At 43.6% G+C, this 24,311-nt stretch overlaps 1 protein-coding gene across 6 annotated transcripts in view; it reads left to right on the top strand.

Moving 5' to 3' along the window:
- Positions 1–23,699, top strand: part of nbeal2 (neurobeachin-like 2) — a 32,380-nt gene extending 8,681 nt beyond the window's left edge. For 2 of the 6 annotated variants that reach the window (XM_041043568.1, XM_041043572.1), the window contains exons 6-55: positions 198–280; positions 980–1,065; positions 1,186–1,489; positions 1,645–1,751; positions 2,158–2,244; positions 3,263–3,346; positions 3,601–3,699; positions 3,896–4,548; positions 4,654–4,786; positions 5,157–5,276; positions 5,390–5,723; positions 5,922–6,004; positions 6,116–6,208; positions 6,352–6,523; positions 7,305–7,438; positions 8,490–8,649; positions 8,984–9,086; positions 9,261–9,459; positions 9,710–9,865; positions 9,993–10,152; positions 10,461–10,549; positions 10,677–11,387; positions 11,481–11,665; positions 11,830–11,986; positions 12,559–12,702; positions 13,881–14,204; positions 15,309–15,458; positions 15,557–15,714; positions 15,917–16,041; positions 16,142–16,253; positions 16,456–16,613; positions 16,727–16,860; positions 16,953–17,060; positions 17,157–17,252; positions 17,354–17,478; positions 17,626–17,766; positions 17,854–17,984; positions 18,113–18,222; positions 18,312–18,429; positions 18,529–18,626; positions 18,738–18,851; positions 18,961–19,047; positions 19,167–19,276; positions 19,789–19,961; positions 20,054–20,148; positions 20,263–20,379; positions 20,840–21,001; positions 21,096–21,244; positions 21,375–21,510; positions 21,725–23,699. In XM_041043568.1, the coding sequence (XP_040899502.1) occupies positions 198–280; positions 980–1,065; positions 1,186–1,489; positions 1,645–1,751; positions 2,158–2,244; positions 3,263–3,346; positions 3,601–3,699; positions 3,896–4,548; positions 4,654–4,786; positions 5,157–5,276; positions 5,390–5,723; positions 5,922–6,004; positions 6,116–6,208; positions 6,352–6,523; positions 7,305–7,438; positions 8,490–8,649; positions 8,984–9,086; positions 9,261–9,459; positions 9,710–9,865; positions 9,993–10,152; positions 10,461–10,549; positions 10,677–11,387; positions 11,481–11,665; positions 11,830–11,986; positions 12,559–12,702; positions 13,881–14,204; positions 15,309–15,458; positions 15,557–15,714; positions 15,917–16,041; positions 16,142–16,253; positions 16,456–16,613; positions 16,727–16,860; positions 16,953–17,060; positions 17,157–17,252; positions 17,354–17,478; positions 17,626–17,766; positions 17,854–17,984; positions 18,113–18,222; positions 18,312–18,429; positions 18,529–18,626; positions 18,738–18,851; positions 18,961–19,047; positions 19,167–19,276; positions 19,789–19,961; positions 20,054–20,148; positions 20,263–20,379; positions 20,840–21,001; positions 21,096–21,244; positions 21,375–21,510; positions 21,725–21,832 (7,975 nt within the window). In that variant the 3' untranslated portion in view covers positions 21,833–23,699. The remainder of the gene's footprint in view (positions 1–197; positions 281–979; positions 1,066–1,185; positions 1,490–1,644; positions 1,752–2,157; positions 2,245–3,262; positions 3,347–3,600; positions 3,700–3,895; positions 4,549–4,653; positions 4,787–5,156; positions 5,277–5,389; positions 5,724–5,921; positions 6,005–6,115; positions 6,209–6,351; positions 6,524–7,304; positions 7,439–8,489; positions 8,650–8,983; positions 9,087–9,260; positions 9,460–9,709; positions 9,866–9,992; positions 10,153–10,460; positions 10,550–10,676; positions 11,388–11,480; positions 11,666–11,829; positions 11,987–12,558; positions 12,703–13,880; positions 14,205–15,308; positions 15,459–15,556; positions 15,715–15,916; positions 16,042–16,141; positions 16,254–16,455; positions 16,614–16,726; positions 16,861–16,952; positions 17,061–17,156; positions 17,253–17,353; positions 17,479–17,625; positions 17,767–17,853; positions 17,985–18,112; positions 18,223–18,311; positions 18,430–18,528; positions 18,627–18,737; positions 18,852–18,960; positions 19,048–19,166; positions 19,277–19,788; positions 19,962–20,053; positions 20,149–20,262; positions 20,380–20,839; positions 21,002–21,095; positions 21,245–21,374; positions 21,511–21,724) is intronic. The other 4 variants (XM_041043571.1, XM_041043574.1, XM_041043573.1 and 1 more) reach the window with 4 other exon arrangements.
- Positions 23,700–24,311: the final 612 nt, after the last annotated feature.

Here is a 24,311-nt window from a genome sequence, read left to right as displayed (position 1 = left end):
AGTCACACAAAGACCAGAAGATTTAGCATATGCATTTAACATCTTGCCCAACCTTTTGTGATGTGTAACACCTCATCTTGTTGCCTCCCAGCCTTGAAGTCAAGCCTCATTAGTGCCAGCGGTATTAGTGGCAGTCGCACACTGACTGGGTGTGATGTGAGTAGGAGTGAGGTGACTTGGGGCTTTGTGTGTTGCAGGGAGGAGGTGAGCTTGCTGGAGAGGAACAAGTATAAGTTCTCCCCGCTGGCCCTGCCAGAGGAGCTGCCTGCTCTCTTCCATGGTGAGACACTCCCCCTCATCTCTTCTATCACTCTGATCTTTGTCAGACCTCGCATACCACAAGAATCAGACTGTTCCTGCTGCTGCCCAAACACAGCTTAGACCTGTCATATTTGACTTGGAAAAAAAAAAAATGGCGCCCTTTGGTTTTTTCAGAATTTCACAGTAAACCACGCATACTTCTTATTATGAAAAGTAATTGGTCATTCCACTCAGTCAGTGTGTCTGGTTTTGGTTATAAACTGAATTATTCATAAAGTTTCTCATTATCAAGTTTCAATCACCTGCTAGTGAGTCTAAACATGTCCAAACATGGCTTATTACAAGAAGCCCATTTGATCAGCACTAATCTATAAGCCATGTGGGAAATCTCAGCCTGGGCAAGTTTCAGTGTGTCCAAATTTTAGGAGGATTATATGGTGATAGTATGCTTTAATTGGAAATGTTAGGAGCTAATTGTGTAATACCAAGCCAATTAGTAAGGCTTAAGCTTTTCTATGTGATGTAACCCTCGATGACGGTGGTGGGATTTCAGCGTTAGTCATTTTCTGTACCCATTTATCCTGCTTATAGTGGCAGGGGGCTGGAGTCAGGCCCAGCGTGCATTAGCAAAAGGGGTTTTGTTTTCTGTGTTGTGGTTAAGTGTTGGCTAGTCTTGTGTAACACAGTGTCTTTGCCTTGCTTGACCACATGTTCACAGAAAGCCTACAGGAAAGCAAGCAGATCCCAGAGTTCCTCACGCTCAGACTGGTTCATCTCCAGGGCGCTGTCATCAGTGGAGGAAAGGTCTGCTCCCGTATTTGTCCTCTTCATCAGTGATTATTCTGCAGTCTGAGAAAACACAAGTGCAAATTAAAACTGATTACAGGGGAGTCACTTTGTCTGTTTTTTTTTTTTTTTTTTCAGAAGAATGGCCTTCTCTCCATCACCCCTCACTCTGTCGAGGACCTGTTCTCTGTTTTGCGAGCGTGGTGCTGCCGGACCTCCCTTGAACCCAAGGACACTGAACTCCCGCGGCTGACCTTGCAGTGCCTGACGGCGATGATCCACCTGCTGCACTCCAGCAGTCCTGCGGAGCGGCAGGTAGAGATCAGGACGATACTGGAGAGCTACTTCCAGCTCCTCAACTGGAATCGTCCACTTAGCAGTGAGCAGCAAGACAGGCAGAGCTGGGAAGACAGTCTGATCTCACTCCAGAGCCAAATGCTAAGTAAGAGCATTTCCGCTATGTCTCAAGTCTAGCTGAGTGTAGGATGTTCCTTTTTTTGTATCTCAGTATACAAAAAAGTATGGAGGCCAAATAATCATTTTCCCCAGTGTCTTACAAATATGATGAATCAACATCCTCCTCGTTGTCAATTTTAGCTGCTGTTCCTGAGATCCTGCAGTGCCCTGACAGACCGGTCCTGCAGGCTGTCTTCCTCAACAACAACTGCTTTGAACACATCCTCAGGCTCATTCAGAACAGCAAGGTCAGACCCCTGACCCCTGTCTATCTAAAATGTGTCTGTCTGCTCTGTCAGCTCTTTATATCCATCCTTCTGTCAGTTGGCCTGCCCATCAGTCTGTCACCTTTTTTATTTTTGGCATGTCTGCTTCCTTTATTATTTGCCCCTGAATATCACATCTGCTCTCTAACCTCTCTCTGTTTGTGAAATATCCCAAAAGAGTTTTGTTCGTCCAGCTGATGTTTTGCTCACATGCCTACAACACGTGTCCCGCTGCAGCTGTAAAGAGACCAGGATCAAACCTCTCTCTTTGACCACTCTCGAAGGACTTCTTGTCTAATTGTCTGTTGTCTTTTTGCTTTTTGTGTTGTGTGTGTGGGCGTGTGTTTGTGTGTGCCTGTGTGTGTGTGTGTGTGTGTCTGTCCTGTAGCTCTTTCAGAGCAACAGGCGTAGGCCGGAACGTGAGGTTGTGTGTGACCTCACTACACGTTTACTCACAGAGGTCGAAGTGGACCAGGTACTCCACCCCTCCACCCCTAAACCCCCCCCCCCCCCCCTCCCCTCACGTGGTGTAGATATTGGTCTGTCAGCAGGAAACTCAGCCTTCTCTCCACTCGTTAACTGCTCTGAGCTATTTAAACAGGAAGCTTTAGGCAGGAAGTCTGGCTTACACTCATTTGTAAATAAAGCAGGTAGCACGGTTATACATGATAATTGTTGTCTGGAGTTCCCTTTTTTATCTGTCGCATCTGTCTGTGTGGAACGCGAGTCCACTTATGGCCTATGTTACATGTTATTTACTGTTATTTTGGGCCACTGTTTGTTCCACTTGAATCCAGCTTTAAATATACTCAAGGACAAGCTGCTGTTAGCTTTGTGCACGTTGAAAAGTTAAGATTCAGATTATCAGGATTAATCGTTGCCTGTGTGGGAGTGTTTATTTATATCACATTCATAATTAGAGGCTGAATTCCCTGTTGACAACACTGGGCAAGGAGAGCATGCTGTGCTTTTCATAGTGCATGAAATGGTCGATTTCAGTGCATGTTTTTCCTTCTTTTCTTTGTAGTTTGGCTGCTCTGTCGTGTGACTGGTGCTACTTGTATGAAAGACCTGGCTCATGTCCTGGGGTTTGATGTTGCTTAATTTCAAGCAACAGAGATGAGATTGCCTCAGTATTTTTTTCTGGTGGTTGGCTTTGGTTTTTTGCATGCTGTGCTGGGACCTATCAGTAATTAACAAAGAAGCGATTGTTTGGTGACTGGTACAGCAGTTCTCTTACTTTGACCCAGTCTGCTTCAATAATTGTGGTGTGGAAAAAAAAGAAATGTACTGCACATCCTGCACATCCTCTTGCACTGTACAGATAATCAGAAGAAAAATCCTTCATTCGTTTGGTGTAAGATTTGCCCAAAACTGGTCTTATACAGTGTAAATGTTCATCTTTTTCAGGCCTTTGGTGTCATCTCATAATGATACACATTTTATTAGCTCTGGAATGCCACAATCAACTCTGCCTCATTATTTTGATGCAGGTTTGGGAGAAAGGATCAGACAGTATTACAGTTCATGCTTTAGGAGTCCTCACAGCTATAATGAGTAACTCGCCCTCTGCAAAGGTAAGGCCATTGGTGATCTTCTATGGTCAAAACATGTTATTCATACTTTTGGACACACATTATAAAGCGTAACATTTTTATATATACCATGATACAATCAATGCCAGCAAAAATGAGTCCCTGATGAGGAAAGCTGTTTTCCGTTCATTTAAGAAGTCTTATTGTGTTCCCTTCCAATGTATGGAAGTGTGCCAGCTAGTTATCCCCTAGTGGAACAGCTTTCTCCAGCCTATTTCTGTCTCCTTCCCCCTCAGGAGGTTTTTAAGGAGAGGATTGGCTACTCCCAACTGTTTGATGTGCTGAAGAGTCAAGGTCAACCCACCAAAAGGCTGCTTCAGGAGCTGATGAACATGGTGAAGCGCACATTTTCTCATTATCCCCACTGAGTGCAGAGATAGTAAAAGTCAATTTGCTCTTATTGATGACCTTTTTCCTATTTTAATTGTGTCAGTTCTAGTTAACTTCGAGATATCATGTCATGTGATCATGTATGTCTGTACTGTATGTTCATTCTTTGCCTTCTCTGTTCTCGTCCCTCTTTGTCTCCAGGCAGTGGAGGGCGAGCATGCCCACGCTCATCACCTTGGCATTAGTAACGACCAGCCCTTGCTGTTGCTCCTGCAGTGGCTGCCTGACCTGTCGGGTCAGAGGGACCTTCAGCTGCTGGTGGCACAGTGGCTGGCCACCGTCTGTCGCGGCTCTCTGTCCTGCCGCACTGTGGCCGTTGAGGCGGGCATGGTGGGGGCTCTGCTGCAGGTTCTCTCCCAGCCCCAGAATCTGGACAGGCAATGTGCTGATGCTCTCCTGGGCCTCCTTCAGCACCTGGGCTCCCTGTGTCTGAAACCAGAGGAGCTGAAGAGTCTGCTCAGACTGCTCAGGGTGGATCAGGAAAATGGTGCAGTGCTGGGGAAGGTGCACCCCTACTGCACTCGCATCATCCGAGTGCTGTCTGCCATGGCGGCCAGAGAAGGCCAGGACAGTGCCTTGCAGTACTTTGATCTTACACCCCCTATGGCAGGTATTATGGTGCCCACAGTCCAACGCTGGCCAGGCAGTGGGTTTGCCTTTCACGCTTGGCTCTGCCTCAACATGGAGTTCCCCTCCTGTCACTCTGATTTCTCCAACAATCGTAGACCTGCCAAATCTGGCACAGGGGCTCAGCATGATATGGGAAAAGGGCCACGGAGGAAGCAGCTGTACAGGTAGAAAACCACTGGGCAGATGAGCATTGTGTTGTATTGCAAGCATTTCAGTATGCACCTGCGCCGTATGTTTTTTTGACAGAAACCTATTTTGTTTCTTTAAAGTTTCTTCACAGCTAGTGGAACTGGGCTAGAAGCCTTCTTCACTATGGAGGGTGTGCTGGTAGTGGCTGTTTGCACTAAGAAAGACTACATGGCTGTCGCTCTGCCAGAGCACCCACTAGCTGACTCACGCTGGGTGAGTGTGGACACATAGTACAGCCAGGATTTTGGCCAACATTTGTCCTCATTTAGCCTGTCCCAAATAAAAATAGATTCAATCAAGAACAAAATTGCACATCATTTTTCTAAACGGTGTTGCCTGGGCCTGTGACCTTGAAGCAGAATTATTATAAAAAAAGAGTATGCCTCCTGAAGTGACAAGTGCTGTAGCTAGAGAGGTCTGTCAATATGGTTAAATTAAAGCTGTGAACTGTGACTGTTTTTCTCCACTTTCTCAATACAAAAATTAACTTTAGACTTAAAACATAAAATTACCTTTATACTTAAAATATAAAATTGGCTTTTTTCAGTGCTGACACATGCTTGTGTGCTTATCCTCATCACAGCATTCAGTGGCTATAGTCCACATCCCAGGCCGTCGCCCATTTGGTCAGAACCTGGTCACCATCTACATCGATGGAGAGCAGCGTAAAACTGCTCAGCTTCGCTTTCCATCTCTCGGCGAGGTAACTTGTATCTAATGTAACCTGACCATCGACACTTCATATTATTACTAAGTAGTTCCCCTGTATTGGTCTAACTTCCTCTGTCTCTTCCCCACCTGCACCTGTTCCCGAAGCCTTTTACCTCCTGCTGCATCGGCTCGGCAGGCCACCGGACCACTACCACCACCACCTCCCCCAACCTGACCATGACCTCATCCTCCAACCCGAGTTCACCCGAGTTTGCCTTCCCTGCCCATGCCCCCTCCCTTATCCGTTCCCAGTCTTTCCCAGCCTCCTTTGCAGGAGGTCACTGGGGTTCTGTAGGTGACTCCCCTGTGCACACCATACCAGCGGGACTGCAGGACACAGAGTGGGGAACACCAACATCTCTAGATGGTCTCCTGGGCACTGCCTTCATCTGCCATGAGGCTCTGCAGCAGACCCAGACAAGAGCTCTATATGCTGCAGGTAGGCCACGCTCTGCTACATTGCTAATATTGTTATGTTAGCAATGTGTAGCTAAATTCGCCAGTAAGTCAAATGTACAGGAAACCAGTGGTAAAGTAAATCACAGTGTCCGAAGAATTCTTGTTGTATGTGTATTTTTTTACATGTACACCATGTTTGCATATTTTATGACCTACATTGCTTTGCTCTGCATCACAGGCCCCAATCACGTGTCCTTATTCAAAGCGGATGGAGAGTTATCTGATCTCAACAACAAGCTTTTGCTCTACTACACTCCACAGGTGACCCAGTGAAACTCAGGAACACATTGTATTACCCTGCTGTTACTGTGTAAATTATAAACAATACCAGCAAAATATTCTTGTTTACATGTGTGTTTATATTTTCTTCAGGCCTTTAAGAGCCAGATATGTCTCGACCTGTCTCCCAATCACCAATATGACGGCAGGCTGACAGGGCACAGGGTAGTGAATTGGGACATTAAGGTTAGATATGAAACATTTTGAACTTTCATGATTATGATTTTAGATATATAATTTATACAGTTAATTAATTTAATTTCATCATTAATGTGGAATTTAACGAAAACGTATGTGCAAATCTTTTTTTTCTTTTTTCTTCCCTGCAGGATGTTGTAAACGTGGTGGGAGGTATGGGGGTTTTGCTGCCCCTGCTCGAGCAGGTGTGTGAGGCCGAGCAGGTTTACAACGGTGGTCAGGAGATCTCAGACTTGCTTGGACCAGAGCTCACTTCCTCCAGAGGCCCTGCTGCCATGCTGCTGCCACTGAACAAGTCTTCAGGTCAGTTCCTGTTTAGTGCAGTTTTAATGTTTTTTTACTGCACTGAATGTTAGATGCATTCAGTGACTTCATGAAACGGTGGGCTCACCTAATAAATTACAGGGAAGGGGATATTGTTTCTGGAAATACTGAATCTACTGTGTGCATGAAATACCATTCATATACCTTTTGGCATGAATCTTTGGTTTGATATCACCTGAGCAAATCAAACAAAACTATCTGCATATTTAGATGCATGTAAGTCAGAGAACACTATGTGTTTTTGTTAAATTTTGGTAAATTAACCTTTAAGTATCATTTTCTTCTTCTTCTTTTGGAAAATATTGTTGTTCCTATTTCCTTTTGTTTAGTTGTAATCCTATGCCAAACGCTAAATGCTAAGTATGATTTTTAGCACAGTTCTGACATGTTGTGAGCAGCAGTGAGTCAGTGTCTACACACGGTGCATGGTGCATGGTGCGAGGACAGACAGGAAGTGTTAGACAACATACAACAGACAAACATAGTAAATACGGTGAAATCATTGCTGATAGGTTAAAAGTCACCATATTCTGGTCTACCGAGTCATGACATTGAAGTTCTTGGGCTCATTACACCTTAGTCTGCATAAATTCTGAGATAAAACAAGATAAACCAAGTGAGACTAATACCCAGACATTTGACTGATGACTCATCCTGAGATATGATAATGTCAATAAAGTGCTTTGTAATGCACAAATACAACTGTGGGTTACACAGGAAATCTTAAAAGTTGTTTTGCCCTATTTTTTTTTCCTCTCAGAGGGCAGACTAGAGAGGAACAGCATTGCTGCTTTCCTGCTGATGGTAAAAAACCTGATTCGTAATCACCCCGTCAATCAGGAGAGCCTGTTGCACTGCCATGGGCCGAGCACCATAGGAGCCATGCTCAGCAAAGTAAGTGCCTCATATGTTGGTTTGCTACGGCAAGTGGGAACTAATTGCGAGAATCGTCTGAAAGGGAATACTTGACCTTTTCCATTGTATCGCTGCGGTATAATTTCTGTGTAATGAATGGGTATGGTGTTGTTGAAACAGCAGTGGTTCTTTCAGAATGACAGTATCACATGCTTGTGTGGGGGAATCTGTGCAGACTTTGTCAAAGTGCGTGGTCTCTGAATGAGACTCTGAATCAGCTACAAAATCTGTTGCTTGAAAATGTCGTATTGAAGTTTAGGAAGTTTATTCGTAGATAAAAACGTTTTTTTAAATTACTTGTCATATAAGACAAGGCAGCCAGTGTTAGTTGTGATGCATTGTCGTCATTCCTGCTCTCAGTTCTTGGTGTAATATTTTGCTGATTAATCTGAGTTTCTAAACTGCTCAGTGTTTGATTATGAGCCACATCAAAGACAAACTTACTCTGCCTCGTTGTTTTTTCAGATTTTTGATTTAGAGCAAATGCCAAAAGACTCTGACGCAAAGCTCTAATTCAGTAAGGCATCTGTGGGAGAAATGAGTTCTACAGACTCGTGATAACATATGTTTGAGTTCTGAAGTTTAAATTGTCAAACAGTTCATAGATGTGAATCTTTGATGGTTGCATTCGTGCAGCACACATATAATGGACAAAAGGATATGCTGAATTATATGACTGGAGTATCCTGGCAGGAAACTGAGTCATCATAATCAAACGAGGTTTTTCAGACCTGGCAGAGGCAAAGACAGAAAATGGCTATTATTTTTCTATCACTGATTAATCTGCTGTGTTTTTTTCTTGACAAATTGATCAGTCTTTTGGTGAATAAAACATCAGTAAAAGTTCAGTCTTCAAATGTCTTGTTTTGTCCAACAGTGGACACATACTTGCAGTGTATATGAACTCGCCTGAGTGCAACACTCCTCTAAGTGCTACTAAAAATAGATCTTGCACACAGTTAAATCCAGATAGATGCAAACATCCTTAAACACAAACACACTTTAACACCCTCTGCTTCCTCTCCTGCAGGTTCCAGGCAGTATGATGGACATGAACGTTTTAATAGCATGTCAGCTGCTGCTGGAGCAGGTTTTCAATGAGGGCAACAGCCCACTTCTACAGCAACTCTACCAGCACCTGCTCTTTGATTTCCGCATCTGGACTAAAAGCCATTTTGCTGTTTGTGTGGGTAAGGCATAAGCAGTCCTCCCGTTGTTGAGTAATGCACCTGCAAACCTTTTCATGTCTGCCGAAGCTGTTTGTGCCCCTTTTATATGTATATGCACGCCAAGACTGAAAGGAGTAACAGGATGCTAAAAGCACTATAGAGCAAAGATAGAATACATTAATGTTTCGAGTTCAAGCCATGGCAGGGATTAAAAGTGAATCTGTGCCCCAAGCTGCACTTCAGTACCCAGTTTTGTAAATTAATGCACTTCCTTGGTACAAGCTCGCTTATTGGTTTGACATTTCCAAATGCCATCCTGAAGGGAGATGACAAAAGTATTCTTTTCCTTCCAAAGCCCATGTGCAGTACCTGTCGCCTGTGATAAACAAAAGCAAGCAGCGCATGAAGAGGAAATACGGGGTTCAGTACATCCTGGATACCATTCGGACGTTCTACAGGTGAACACTTCTCTTCCAATTATGGTTTCAAATCAAGACACAGATGTCCACCACAATATATGTTTATATATTTAGAGAATTATAAGCAATGTTAATTGCTTAACTGCAGTTGAGTGTTTATCACAGTTTAGGTATCCTTAGACATTCATACTTGTTCTTGACTATTTTACACAGTGACTCACAAGAGGATCATTTATTTCTTTACTATATCTGTGGTCATAGTCTGGAGAAAGATGGCAGCTGTCTGTCAGATGAGAAGCAAACAATTCAGACCTCCCTGTTCACCTTGCTGAAAGACTTTCTCAAGTCTCCTACACAAGAGGAGCTTCACAGTGTCCTCGCTTACATCCTGACTGTCGGAGAGGACCAGCAGGTTGTACTTCTGTGTTTTATCTCTGTTTCTTTGGGGAGTTGAATTTTGTTATCATTTGACCTTTTCAGCGTGATATTTTACTTCCAATTCCCGAATGAACTCTCCCTGATCATCCAAACCTTATTTTTTCTTTTTTTTCAATAGCTCCTAAAAAGTTATCCTCCCAAAAACATATTTCTTTGTACTTTATCAGCCTCCTTCCCCTTCGCCTCCTCCCTGTGTCCTGATGATTCACTCTTCTCCCAATCAGGTGGTGAGGGCCTTGGATGTGCTGTATGAGCTGTTCAAGACTAGCCCTCCTCGTGAGCAGGTTCAGACTGTGCTACTGGAGTGGGGTGTGGAGCAGCTCTACTGTTTGCTGCTCACTCCAAGCCTTGGAGATGAGGCCAGAGAGAGGGTGTTCAGGGTGAGGAAAGCTGCCTGGACCTCTTCTTAAAATATTTCAATTTATCATTTTACAAATATTTGCCTGCCAACTCCAGTGACAGAAAAAAAAACTGAAAAACATGCACAATTTCCTTCTGATGCTGCAGGTTTTATACAAACTCCTCAAGAGCGAACGAGTGTCAGAGCGCAACAAACAGCGCATTAAGCTTAAGGATTTTGGCTACCTCGGCCTGATTTCTTTCCTCGAAGACATCCCTGTCACCACGATCACTGTCCGCTGTCTGTATGAGCAGGTCCTTGCTACAGGTAATGATGAAACAATCTCTTACCTTTGGCCTAGTGAGCTTTAAAATGAATGTAATGACAAAATTGTCCTTTATAAATATTAAAGCACCAGAACTTTAGGTTCTAAATGTGAAATATTTCTCTTTAAAACTGAATAAACAACAATCAAAATTCAAGTTAGAAATAAAAACATCCTTACTTATAAATGTATATGTTTAGTGATCTAAAATTCATCTACAGAGTTCATAGAATTCTTATTGCTTTATTTGGTGAGGTCAGTACATTTCTATTAATTTCCTAAGATTCTAAGTTTTGCTGCTGCCCCACAGACGCCAGTCCCAACTTCAGAGACCTCCTCGCTGTGGCCTGTCTGTCCCACCGAGCTGAGCTCACTGTCCGGTTGGAAGTCTGTCGTAAGGTCAGTCTGCTCACAGAATTCATTCACTTCTAAAACTACCATAGGCAGTTTCATCCAGTTTCTAAGCATATTTATCACCTCAGTGATAAAAACCATCTCTCTGTGTTCCTCTCTTATGTTACCCCAGCTCTTTTACCTGATCCACTCCAATGTGGATTATGTGAAGCAGCTCGCTAAGCAGCCCGGCTGGCAGGATGTTCTCACCAAACTCTATGTGAAAGAGTCCTACGAGTCCCACACTTCCAGCACTGCAGACTCCAACCCCCACAGCTCCTTTGAGCCAAACTATCAGCCACCGCTGCGCAGGGATGAGGCTCTGGTCATTGAGGACGCCCACAACGACATCTTCATGAGCTACCGCACCTCGCAGGACATTGAGGATGAGGAGGAGGATGAAGGTGGTCAGAGGGACATCTCTGAGGGATTTTCTGATTTATCCCTGTCGCCTCCTAGTGGAGGCGGAGGCCCTCTGAAAAACTTCACCGGTTCCCTCCATTTTAAGTCGTTTGATTCTGTGGACCAGGGCAGCCACTCGTCCTCCATCTCCAATGCAGTTGATATCACCTCGTCTGGCACCAATGAAGAGGGGAGAGAATACCAGCCCCTCTCCCCCTTTGGTACATCACCCTTAGATTTGGAGCTAGGAGTCTTGGGAGAGACAGGCACGCACACTCCTGCAGGTAGTCTGACAAACACGCCGTCTCCTCTAGAGCACTGCAAACCATTTCCACCGACCAGACCCAGGAAGAGCTCCAGTCTGTCCAATGTGTTGGATGATGCGAGCTATGGGACAGACCCTCCTACTGGAGACACCATCTCCAATACGTCCAATCCACAGGTATGGCTGATTTCTTTTCCAACTTTGGGAGTCTATTATTGTTTTAATTCTTTTTCTGTGTGAGTTTGTGACTGAGTAGTGTTTATGTTACAGCAGACCCCTGAGGAGGAGCTGTGCAACGTCAACACCAACATCATCTTCTCCGTGCTGTGGACCGGCAGTGGGGCAGAGGGGGTGGAGGATGTGGTGTGGAGGGAGAGAGGACAGGTCTTTTCTGTTCTCACCAAACTGGGCTCATCCTGCCAACTCGTCCGCCCTCCCGACGAGATCAAACGCAGGTCAGTGACAGTGATTTCACTTAGAGAACGAACATGTGCGATCTGCATCGTTCCTGTGTCGCTATGGAAAAACTAACTGAACCACACCTTCAGCTATGTCACCTTTTGCCTCAATATCCAGAAATATTATCACGTCATGTACTGACGGTTTGTTTGTGTGCCAGTTTGTTGGAGATGATGCTAGAGTCGTCTCTATCAGACCTGAGGGACGCCCAGGGAGTGTCTCTGCCTTTCTGTCCCAGCCTGGTTCGGCTGCTCAGGCTTCTGCAGGACTTCCTGTTTGCTGAGGGTACAGACAACCACACACTGTGGAGTGAAAAGGTAAACCACATACTCCAACTTACACACACTGTACCACTGACACAGCCTGTGCTGCTATCCCTGTAAAACCACAACTTGTCATTTTTATACTTCAGGTAACTTAATGATGTTAAACTGTTACACATAAAACCTTTTCACCAAACAGTTTTTTACATTGGGCCTATAAAATAAAATTATTTAGAAATACAACAAATCTTTGAAAGTCAGATTACATTGTAGGGACGTGATGCAGTAATTCATTTAGAAATATCAACAGTCTTATACAATTATGTTAAAGGCATTAGTGACTTATGTCTTTACATTCTTTGCAAGTATGTAAATACAAAGCAGGGGCAGCTGGGTGGGGTTGATGTCAGTTGCCTTGTTTAACGTGGGGGGAAATTTTCCTTTCTCGAGTTAATGCAGGGTGGAAAATCACATTTGGGTGTAGGTACCATCTGAGTCACCTTTTCACAGGTTAAGCTGTGTTTAATGTACTGAATGACTTTAGGTTGTTGTAGATGCTTCAAGGTGTGGAAACAGGTCTGGCCTTTTTGTTGAGTCCTCTGTTGACAGCCGTTGTTGTATTGCAGATATTTGAGGGGGTGGTGAACCTGCTGGACAGGTTACAGGCCTGGCATAGCACCCCTGGCAGCCCCGGGAACACCGAACTGAAGGAAATGGCTCAGATCGGCCTACGTATCATCACTGGATATATTCGACAGCAGCACTCACAGGTCAGCTGCTCCTACAACTTGTTTGACAACATAAAAAAAGAGAAAAAAAAAACATATCACTGCATATGTCTTTCACATCCCAAGACTGAACTTTGCAGAAAATAAATTTAAAGGGGTTACAGTGTTTATTTAACTTGATAAGTTCACTCAGATAAAGCCATACCAAGAAATACAAAACCTCCTATGGGTTTCTTTTCAAAGACATTGCAGTCATTCCTCTTAGGGAGTGTTCTGTATGAAAGGGCAGCTCCTCTCAGAGTTATGAGGGCTGCCTCTGCTGCTGCTCTTCTTGCTGTTGGATTGTGGGATTGAGGGAGCGGTCACAAATGAACTGGCCATAAGGCTTTCCATCACATGTTTCTGGTTGTGTTCATTTCCAGTTGTACAACTCCGCCTAAAGCCATTTGTTTTCCCAAGTGTGACGTCTGAAATAAATTAACTCGCACCCTGAAATCACAGCTGTGGGTGCCTGGGAAATAAAACAAGACTGGAGCCACTTTAGTTGAGTGACTATACAAGCTGAGATTAAAATAAAAGAAATACTAACTTAGCTATATTAAGTCTAGTAGTGGAAAGTAACAAAGCACATTCACTCAGGTACTTCACTTACGTAGCTTTGAGAGCCTTGATAATTCCGCTCCACCATGTTTCAGGGTGAGATTGTTCTTTTTCTCTCCGCTACATTTATCCGACAGCTTAAGTTAATTTGCAGACTGAGGTTTCTCAAACAAAACATTTAATCGGCTTATAAAGTAGGATCTGCTGTCATTGATTAAACCACTGACAAGTATATAAAAAGTTCGATTTATCTCTACCTCAACCAAATATAGTAAACAAGATATGGTTTAAAGAATTCATCAGTATTGACGATCTAATAATATGACAAATACTAATATGCTAGCCATAGCATATAAATGTGTCTAATGTGTCTAATTTTCTTCTAATTTTTGCTCCTGATACTCTAAGTACATATTTCTGATACTCTGGACATCAGTACTTTTATTTAAGTTTAATTTTACATGTTGGTCTTAAAGGAGTTTTTTGACACTGTGGTTTTAAACTGTGGTTAAAGTAAAATGCCATTACATATATGTTTATCATACATTTTTTTAATAAAATGCATGAAGAGACTCGCAGTGATAAAGTCAGTGAGTTATTTACCATTTGCCCCTCTTCAGGTGTGTGTCATGGCCTATGTGAAGCTCCACAGCCTGCTCCAGACTGTTCTGTGTCTGAGCTGGGAGGAGGTTTGCTTCCTGCTGGGGCAGCTGGGTGCCCCCTTGTGGCCTGGAGGTGTAATGGACAGCACTAACTGTGGACACCCTGAGACTTTCGCCCAGCTGGTGCCCATTGTACGAACTCTGCTGGATCAGCATGCCGACCCCGTCACCCTCCAGAACCTGCTACCCAACCGACCCATCACCAACGGCAGTACCACCTTCGCCCAGGACCTCAAGGTTTACTGTCACACGCTGGAGTGGCAGGGGTTTTACCAGCAGCAGGTCAGTGCGTTTGCTGACATTATGCATTTAAAATTAGATGTCATTTATCTTTTGTTTAGGGAGTGTAGAGAGCCTTCTCTCCTGTTTTTGTTATGACTACCTACATGTAATCAACCGTCTGCTCTCAGATACCGCTGGCTCTGGTCTTCATCATGTTAGCGCACACTCTGGATTTTTGCAATCTTGCTTCCCAGTCTGACCAGTTACCTCTCAGTGGGTGGCTGAGAAATGTAAAGCAAAGTTTAAAAAATACCACAAGTTTAGAAACAGGGAAAAAAACAGCTCTTGTCTCCCAAATGTTTTCTAGCTGACCTTTAATGTATTTTAGGCAGAGATCAGTTTATGCTAAGACTTGAAGCAGAGATATTTCATGAACTGATGCCAAACAGACACGCTCAGCACTAGCTGAGTGTATATTTATCATCACTCTGTGTGACAGTGCATGTTCATAAATCTGTTTTGTTTAGATCACTTTTCTATACGGATCCCACAATACATTAGCCAGTATGGCACAACTTTGGCTGACTCGACTGTTTTGAAACTTGGACCAGGCTGATTTCTCAAGTGCATATCTAAGTGTGGATGTAGTTTAGCCTGTGTATGTGTGTGTTTTAAATACATGTGTAGGGTAGTTTATTTATGTTTTGCACAGCTTCATGTTTTTAGCATACAATTTTAGCGTACAATGTGAGTTTAAACAGCGCAGAAGTTGTAAAAATGTCTCTTCTAATAGAATGAATAAATAAATAAAGGGAAACTGTTAGTGAGATTGGGAAGTGTGATTCCATTTCTGTCTTCTGTTTTTACGTATCTAACAAACTAATTATTAAGGTTTTGTGCTGACAGAAGTTATAATAATCTTTACACATTAAGAATCATTTTTAAAATTATGGCTAATGGAAAACTTGGAAGTTATTTATTTCAAGGATATTTGACTCACATAGACTTTGTGGATGTATGCTGCACAGTTTTGCCGAGTCACTCCAGATCAAGGACTGTAGTGGATATTAGTCATGGACTTTATTGTGTCATCCATGACATTTTTGTAACTGTGTGTTCTCAAATGTCTTCTCTCTCTCTCTGTGTCTCAAAACCGTCCTCTAGGTTCAGCCCACCATGGAGCAGTATGAGCTCGACACATTTGGGAGGAGCCACGACATCATGTCCAATTTCTGGAACTCGTGCTTCGATGATCTGATGAGCACGGCCTTTAAACGGGACAAAGACAAATCTGACAGCAAATCAAAGTTTCAGGTTATGGGAATTTTCAGGCCTCACGCGAAATGTTCAAATTAAGTTTTAACATTTCAGGTTTCTGATTTGATATTTCTGACTGTTTGTTGCAAAAACAGGAAGTGGTCGTGGAACCTTACCTGAAGCGAGTCAGAAGTGAGAACAACAGGTACCTCAGTTGGCAAAAGCAGAGCTCTAGCCAGCAGGTGGTGGTGTGGCAGCACTGGAGAGCTCTCCGCAGGCTTTTGACCAGTGAGAGAGGAGCATGGGCCAACAGGTATAGTAACATCTGACTCTCTCGCAAAGGATTCACATGGAAATTATTCTAGGAGGAAATGTTGTACTGCCAGTGGCTGCAATTGTCCAAAATGTACCAAAAAGATATAACACAAACGTTTATCTGAGACTGCGTCTTTTGCTGATCCATCCTGCCCAGAATGTGCTTAGTTGTAATTTTTCCTTTGCCCTATTTTTGACAGAGTTCAACCAGAGGTGAAATGGAAATTGTCCAATGCAGAGACCTATTCAAAGATGCGTCTCAAACTTGTGCCCAACTACAACTATGATCCTCACAGTGAGGCCAGTGCCCTGAGGGACAACATGGGTATGTCACAGAGTGAAGACATATTACACTTTTCATTATTTTTGTCAATTAAGCAAAATGGTGGTCTGGAGATGTGTGTTTTTTGTGATTTTTTTTTCAGGAGCTGATAGCCCTCGTAGCTCTGAACCTCTTCCGTTGGCTGTTGCAAAGGAAGCAAAAGTGAGCGACATGGAGGACGATCAGTTAGGAGAAGAGGACCTTTTGGATAACAAGTGAGTCTCCAAGCCGCAGAACATTTGTGCCAGCTTCTGCTGCATGTCTATTTTTTTCCCGTAGGCCATCAACACACACGAAAAAAAGTCACTTGACATAGATCAGGTGTACCAGTTTTGGGTCCATCTGAGTATGAAAATCCTGAGATTTGCAAATGCAGTGCAGAAAATGTAATGGTTTACCATTTTCTAACACTTTCAGGGTGGAGGGAGAAGATGAGAGCCAGAAAGAAAAACTGGTTCTGTCTGAAGACTGTGAGCTCATCACCATCGTGGCGGTTGTTCCAGGCCGTCTGGAGGTCACCACACACCATCTTTACTTCTACGATGGCAGCAGTGAGAAAGAAGAGACAGAGGAAGGTATGAGATATATATATATATATATACCAAACATTACGCTTTGCCATTTTTTCCACTGTTCTTCAAAAGGCTCTATAAAAAAAAAAACAAAAGAGTGATATCTCTACCTTCAGGAATCGGCTTTGATTTCAAGAGGCCTCTATCTCAGCTCAGAGAAGTCCATCTGAGGCGCTACAACCTGCGGCGATCTGCACTGGAGCTATTCTTCATAGATCAGGCTCACTACTTCATCAACTTCAGGAAGAAGGTGAGGCTTAGTTCAAAATGAACTTCTTTTGCTCTGTGTTAGTTGATGATGATGATGTGGTGTGAAAAAAAAAACTTTGTTTGCCCTTTCAGGTACGAAACAAAGTATATTCAAGGATCCTGGGGCTGCGGCCTCCCAACCTGTTTTACTTTGGCTCCCGCTCCCCTCAAGAGCTACTGAAGGCATCAGGGCTTACTCAGGTGTTTATTTAACACAGTCCTCTCTATGAAATTGAGTTGTTAGATTTGAATTCTGCTTATTGTGTTTGACCAACCTCGTGTTGATGTGTTGAACAGAAATGGGTATACAGAGAAATCTCCAATTTTGAGTATTTGATGCAACTAAACACCATTGCTGGACGCACTTACAACGACCTGTCGCAGTATCCCGTGGTAACTACATCTCCTCTGACAGTCTTTACTACTTATCTAAAAGACGATGCACATACGCTGTGACGAGGCATCATGCTACACTTGTGTTTTGTTGTCTTCAGTTCCCCTGGGTCTTGTGTGACTACACCTCACCGGTTCTGGATCTGGAGGATCCGTCAGTGTTCAGAGACCTGTCTAAACCCATTGGTGTGGTCAACCCACGCCATGCACAGAACGTCAGAGAAAAGTAAGTGGTTATATAACAATTACATTTTTTGGGGTCGTTGTTTCTTGTATTAAAACTGTTTCAAATCAGCAGCTGACTGTTCGATCTACAAAGCAGCAAATCTGTTCTTTGTATAATGACCTGTAATTTCTCTCTGTTTATCACTAGGTATGAGAGCTTTGAGGACCCAACGGGCACCATTGACAAATTCCACTATGGTACACACTACTCAAATGCAGCAGGAGTCATGCACTACATGATCCGCATGGAGCCCTTCACCACCCTGCATATCCAGCTGCAGAGTGGAAGGTGGGAACGCTGACCGGTGAATCACATTTCACATAGTGTTTCCTGCTGTTCTCTGGTCTCATACTGGCATAACTTTTCATTGTTCAGGTTTGACTGTGCAGACAGACAGTTTCACTCGGTGGCGGCCGCCTGGCAAGCTCGAATGGAGAGTCCCGCTGATGTCAAAGAGCTCATCCCAGAGTTCTTCTACTTCCCAGAATTCCTGCAGAACATGAACGGTAAGGAGCGCTGCACCTGTGGTCAAACTGACTGTTGTAAAGCAGACTCATTTCTTGTCTTTAGATATATAACTGATATATTTTTGACATAAAGAACCTAATGCATGTTTGCTTCGTGCTTGCTCTAGGATTCGACCTGGGACATTTGCAGATTTCTCAGGACCCAGTGACGGATGTTCTGCTGCCTTGCTGGGCCACATCGAGAGAAGACTTCATCAGGAAACACCGGAAAGCCTTGGTGAGTCTACACAATCAGCCACAGTCTAAAAGCTCACTCTGGCTGCCAGTCATGCAACTATATAGATAACAGCATTTTCTGTGTTTCAGGAATGTGAGCATGTGTCCAGTCACCTCCATGAGTGGATTGACTTGATTTTTGGTTACAAGCAGAGAGGTGAAGAGGCCGTGAACGCACTCAATGTCTTCTACTACTGCACTTATGAAGGTAAGGCAAGAGTGGATGCCTTTTCTTATAAGTGAGAGGAAAAAAAACCTTCAGTTCCTTCTTTAAATCATTCTTGCTTGTTGTCTGGCCTGTCTGCAGGTGCAGTAGATCTGGATGCAATTGCCAACGAGAACGAGCGCAAGGCCCTGGAAGGCATCATCAGCAACTTTGGACAAACGCCCTGTCAGCTCCTTAAGGTACCACTCCCGGTTTAAATCACAGCTCCTGTTCAAGATTCTGTTATCAACAAAAAATTTTCAGTTTGAAAAGCAACAGCGGTTTGATATCATGTCCCTGTCTCTGCCCAGGAGCCTCATCCTCCTCGTATGTCAGCTGAGAACGCAGCCAGGCGGCTGGCCCGCCTGGACACTGTGCCCCCAAATATTTTTGAGGAGCTCAAAAAACTCCGGCCTTTTGTGGAGGTGGGGCCTAAAATGCTTTTAAGTCCGGTCATGATCTCATTAGTCTTCTAAAAACAAAATATTGTGAATTATGTATGTATTCACGTGTGTGTGTTTGCGTGTGCCTCAGGTGGTGAGTGACGGCCTTCCTCTGGTCCAGGCAGTTGTACCAAAGAACCAGAATCGCTCCTTCATCATCCAGGGCTCAGACATACTGGTGCGGATGCTTTCACATGGGCCAGATTTAAAACTGAAAATAGTCATGACAGCGAGAAGACATTCATTTTAAATAGTTGAGTTTTATCATTGTCACATTATACCCTTATTTCTCTTCAGGTGACTGTGAGTTCAAATGGGTTGATAGGAACACACAGCTGGCTGCCATATGACAAAAACATCGCCAACTACTTCACCTTCACTAAGGACCCCACGATGACCAATCCCAAGTGAGTGCATATCAGAGAGCATATCATTCAACATTAAAATACCACATAATAAATCGCATGAAAAAAGCATGACTTCGGATTTCCTGCCACAACCTCGCAGGAATGTAACTGATTTCTGATATTTTTTCATTTAGAAATCTTTAGCCCACTGAATAAAACCCCATTCATTGTTTTTTACAGCATTTCAAAAGATGCATAAAATCTTCCTGACATTTGGATGAAAGCATAACATCTCTCTTGCCATCCTTTTTTTTCCTCTGTGGTGCTTCAAAGCCTTAATTAATTGAAATTTGCTTTAAATTATCTTATTTTATACTTATCTTGAATGTGGATCACATAAACAGAGAATAAATTCTGAGGATAAGAAGCTTTTGAACACTGGTTGTAATTTGCAGATGTCATGACAGTTTAATGTGCTGATTATAAACGTGCTCTACATTCAGGCCACAGCTCACTCTCACTTCTCATTTCTAACTTGCTTTGATCTTTTCCAAACCTGCTTTGCTGTGCAGAACGCAGCGTTTCTTGAGTGGACCTTTTGAGCCCGGGGTGGAGATCAGTGCTCAGGTGCTGGTGGTGTCCAACGACGGACGTCTGCTGTTCAGCGGAGGACACTGGGACTGCAGTCTCCGTGTCACCCAACTGGGCAAGGGCAAGCTGGTGGGCAGGATCTGCCGGCACATTGGTGAGCTCTTAGTGTCGTGTGTTTGACTTCTGATGTTCAGAATTTGTTTCAGTTTTACAAACTTATTTGTATTTTTTGTGTGTTCCACCAAGACGTTGTTACTTGCTTGGCTCTGGATCTCTGTGGCATCTACCTCATCTCTGGTTCAAGGGACACATCCTGTATAGTGTGGCAGGTCCTGCAGCAGGTAAACGTCTTCATATAGCCCTGTCTCACTCACATGCTTGCACATGTGCGCATAGTTAAAAGCTGCCATCAGAGTTATGGCTTCACGGATGGATTCTCCTTTTTTGTGCTTCAGGGTGGCTTCTCCAGCGGTCTGTCTCCTCGGCCGGTGCAGGTTCTCTGTGGACATGACCAAGAGGTTACCTGTGTGGCCATCAGCACTGAACTGGACATGGCTGTCTCAGGGTCAAAGGTCAGCATTGTTACACTCTATAAGCACTTTCAGTGCACAAAACATTTGCTGATGCTGCTGCTAGAACTGAGAATGTAATCTGTACCAGCTACAGGAAACAACCGCAAAACATAAACTTTATGGGTATCAGGAAACAGATGTTTCCATCTTGTACCCAGCAGTTGGTCATACCTGGAAAGCATAATGTAACAAAATGAACCAAGAGTAAACCCCATGTTTCCTGACTCTCATTTTGAGCTTTTCTTTTAATCCTAATTGGAGAACATACAGAGAACATATAAGTGTGTCATTCTTAGCTGTGGTTATAGGAGCTTTAATTTTATTTATTTTGATTCTCCTCAGTTGGTTTGGTTTATGAACCCTGGTTTACAGTGTAAAAAAAAATCATGAACAAAAAGTACAATTTTCACTTTTGTCTTGGATCAAAACTGACCCTCGCTCTCTATTTTCTGTGTTTCAGGACGGGACTGTAATAGTGCACACTGTCCGACGAGGCCAGTTCCTGCGAACCCTGCGACCTCCAGGTAACAGCTGTGTGCCTGCCCAAATCTCTGAGCTTCAGGTGGGCATGGAGGGCCACATTGTGGTACAGACCTCACTGGAGGAACGATCGAACAGGAAGGTACATGAATACACATCGTACAATTCATAAGCAAACACAGGGATACTCAAACATGCTGTTTATGCCAATATGTACATTCTGCTTATTCCTACAGGGCAAGTACTCCATTTATGTTTACTCAGCAAATGGCTGTCTGTTGTCCTCCTTCACCATGGAGGAGCAGGTGACTGCTCTCCACCTGGTGTCTGAATACGTCATCCTGGGCACCATGCGGGGCGGCCTCCACATACGAGATTTATACAGGTAAAGAAATTGGGAGCATAGTTTGAAGTTCATTCTAATGATGCCAATCTGCAGCATTTATAGAACACTTAAAGTCTGGATCCTGTGTGGAAAAAAAACCCCTCAACCCTAACTTCTCTTTGTTTGACAGTCTGGATGCTCTAGTAACACCCCTGGCCTTGAAGGTTCCTGTGAGGAGTGTGTCTGTCACCAAAGAGTGCAGCCACATCCTAGTGGGACTAGAGGACGGGAAGTTAATTGTGGTGGGGGCAGGGAAGCCAGAGGAGGTGAGAACCAGGACATGAAGTGATTCTGAGATGCAGGAGTGGGGTGGTGGTGTATGTTTGTATGTGTGAGGGTGTGAGGAGGGGTGGTGGGGTAATCATATGCTAAGTACTAGCTGAATACCAGGTTTTTCAAATGATAATTGAGCATCTTTAGTCTAACATCTCTGCTTTAGCCCTGAAGTGAAGATTAACATGTTTCTCCACCTCGTCTCAGGTTCGCTCAGGACAATTCTCCCGTCGCCTGTGGGGCTCCACACGCCGCATCTCTCAGGTGTCATCAGGTGAAACTGAGTACAATCCCACAGAGAATGCTGGGAAATGAGATGAGCAATGGTGGAGGAACTTTGAGTACTGCGTGGGTTGCAGATACCAGCACCGTTAAGATGCTAGCCAGACTCAACAAGGCCTTCCTTCCTTTACTAGCTGGGAAACTATCCTCTTCAGCCACTGGTCTCTCTGAGAGAGCAAATAGACACTGAGCACTTTTTTAATTCTTAAATGGTTTGATATTTTGTTCATTTATAGTTGTGTACTGTCTTTAATCAGCATCATTCCAAAGAGTGGCCTTGTTTTGTGGATGGCAAAGATCTCGCTGTTTGTGGTTGTGAACTACTGTATTGTCAGACTGTATATACACAGAGTTATATTTGGGGGGAATGACTCACTCTGATGCACATGCAGTCTCAGACACAGAGAAGAGTAACGCTGTAAACGCCCCAGGCTCCATGTTCTTGGCTCCTTTATCATCACGGGCACAGCTGCGATCTTTGTGCTGTGCTGAATGTCCCAAAGCCATTGTTTGGCAATGGCACCTTCTTAAAACTCCTGGAAACTTGAAAAACCACTGCAGATGTTGCTCAAGATTTCCATATTGCAATACTGGTGAGTACCACAAGAGGGTTTGCTTTGTAAAGAAAGACACAGGGGCAGGGTGGATGTGGGCGGGGGTTGGGGGGGGCCAACTGATCACTAGTGAACCTATGCTGTGTTATCATTTTTAGCTGTTGACATCAAGGTTTCCTGATCCTTGCTCCAGAAGTGCACCACAGTGTAATTCTGCATCCCGTAGGCTCTAAGCAATGTAAACCTGTTACAGTTAAAGCAATAACTGCTTTAATGGTCAAGTATGTGAAATACATTCTCTTTTTTTTTTTTTTTTTATCATGATTGTGGAGCTTGGATGCAACTCAAGAGGGGAGCCTTCTGTCGCCTCATACACAATGGAGTAAAGGCCTTGACAAATGCTCTGTGATGCTCTTGTGATACTTTTGTTAATCTGTTCATCACATGACTATAATACCTGTTTTAGCTGATATGAAAAGTGCCTTTTTTTTAGCTTGTGTCTTGAACCATGTGTAAACACTGAACTCCAATCATCTATTTCATACAGATCACTATATGTCAGAGTTTTATCCCTGTCGATCTGATTTGAACACACCTTACTGCTCTACTATGACTCATACGTGGATAAGATGTTGTTAATGAACTCAGTAAACTGTTGGCTGGACTCACATACTACTTGCCTGTACTGGTAGTGTACTGTTTGCGAAGCGCTGAAAACATCTGAAGACACGATGACTGCGAAGCACGTGAGCCAAGAGTCTGTGAGTGAGTGAGCTTCAGAGGAATTCACTTCCTGCCAGCTTCTTTTACTGTGGTTGGAACAAAGTAGCTGTTATGCAGTGTCATGACAGGAGAGAGACAAAGGGAACTATTTGGGAGAATGCAATACCCGTAACATGGTGCGCACATACAAATTACCTAGTCTTTGTCAGTGATGCTCAGAATAACTAAGTGTAAGCAAGGAGAAATGAAAGTGTAGCACATTTACACTGCCCAAAATCGCATTTTAATCACATTATACAACTGTAAGACGAGACACCGTCTTTTAAAGTGTGCAACTGAGACAAACAATGAATATAAGAGGATTGTTTGCATAATCCAGTTTGCTATTGTGCATACTGATATCAGTTTCTATCACACTGCTGTGTTTTGCTCTAAATGTTATGAATGTTATATTTCACTGAACTATGCAGTAACACTCAGAGCCTTTGATTTAATCAATTTGAGGTCAGAATTGGGTCGTCACAGTCCTGTCATGTTGTATATAGTGTATTTGATGCTATTTGTTGTTCAATCTGATTTTGATTCAGAGTGATTCTATAAAAAAATGCCTTAAGTGAAGGCCACCACTGCCTTGATCCATTCCTCTTTCACCACTATTATTTAGCATTTGTATTGTTCTTGGGAGATGTTGAAAATACACTGTACTTTTTAAAAATCAAATAGCCTGTGTTCCTTGTAACTTTAACAACTTCAAATTGCAATGGGAGTTGTCATTGTGTATCTTCCCTCCCTTTGCTTCATCAGTTTGTATCTGAAGTTGTGTTGCTCTTTTCTTTTTTAATGCCCTAATTTGGCCAATAGTTGTGACTGCACACTTGCATTCAGGAATCCTCTTTTCTGTGAACCCGTGGCCCATATCCTGAGGATGATCACCCATTACTGAAAAATGAGCTCTGATGCATGTGTGTGAACCACAGCAGGAAGGAAACTGATCCGCTGCCACAACGAAGATCATCCAGCTCCTCTACTGTAATCCCAGCCTTGCATGCGTCTGTGATGTTAACCCTATTAGAGTTGAAAAGGTCACAGTGAGCAACAGCACATTTACTTGAAGAGGAGACTTTGATCTCCTGGTGGGCCGAACATCCTGTCAGCCTGCCCATAAACACCTCCGGGGGTACAATTCAGTGGGGTGGGGAGGGGTGAGGCGGGTGATAAAACCGACCTGTAGACCC

This window comes from Toxotes jaculatrix, chromosome 8, assembly GCF_017976425.1.
Source record: "Toxotes jaculatrix isolate fToxJac2 chromosome 8, fToxJac2.pri, whole genome shotgun sequence".
NCBI classification, from domain to species: Eukaryota; Metazoa; Chordata; class Actinopteri; family Toxotidae; genus Toxotes; species Toxotes jaculatrix.
This window is presented reverse-complemented; position numbering and strand designations above follow the sequence as displayed.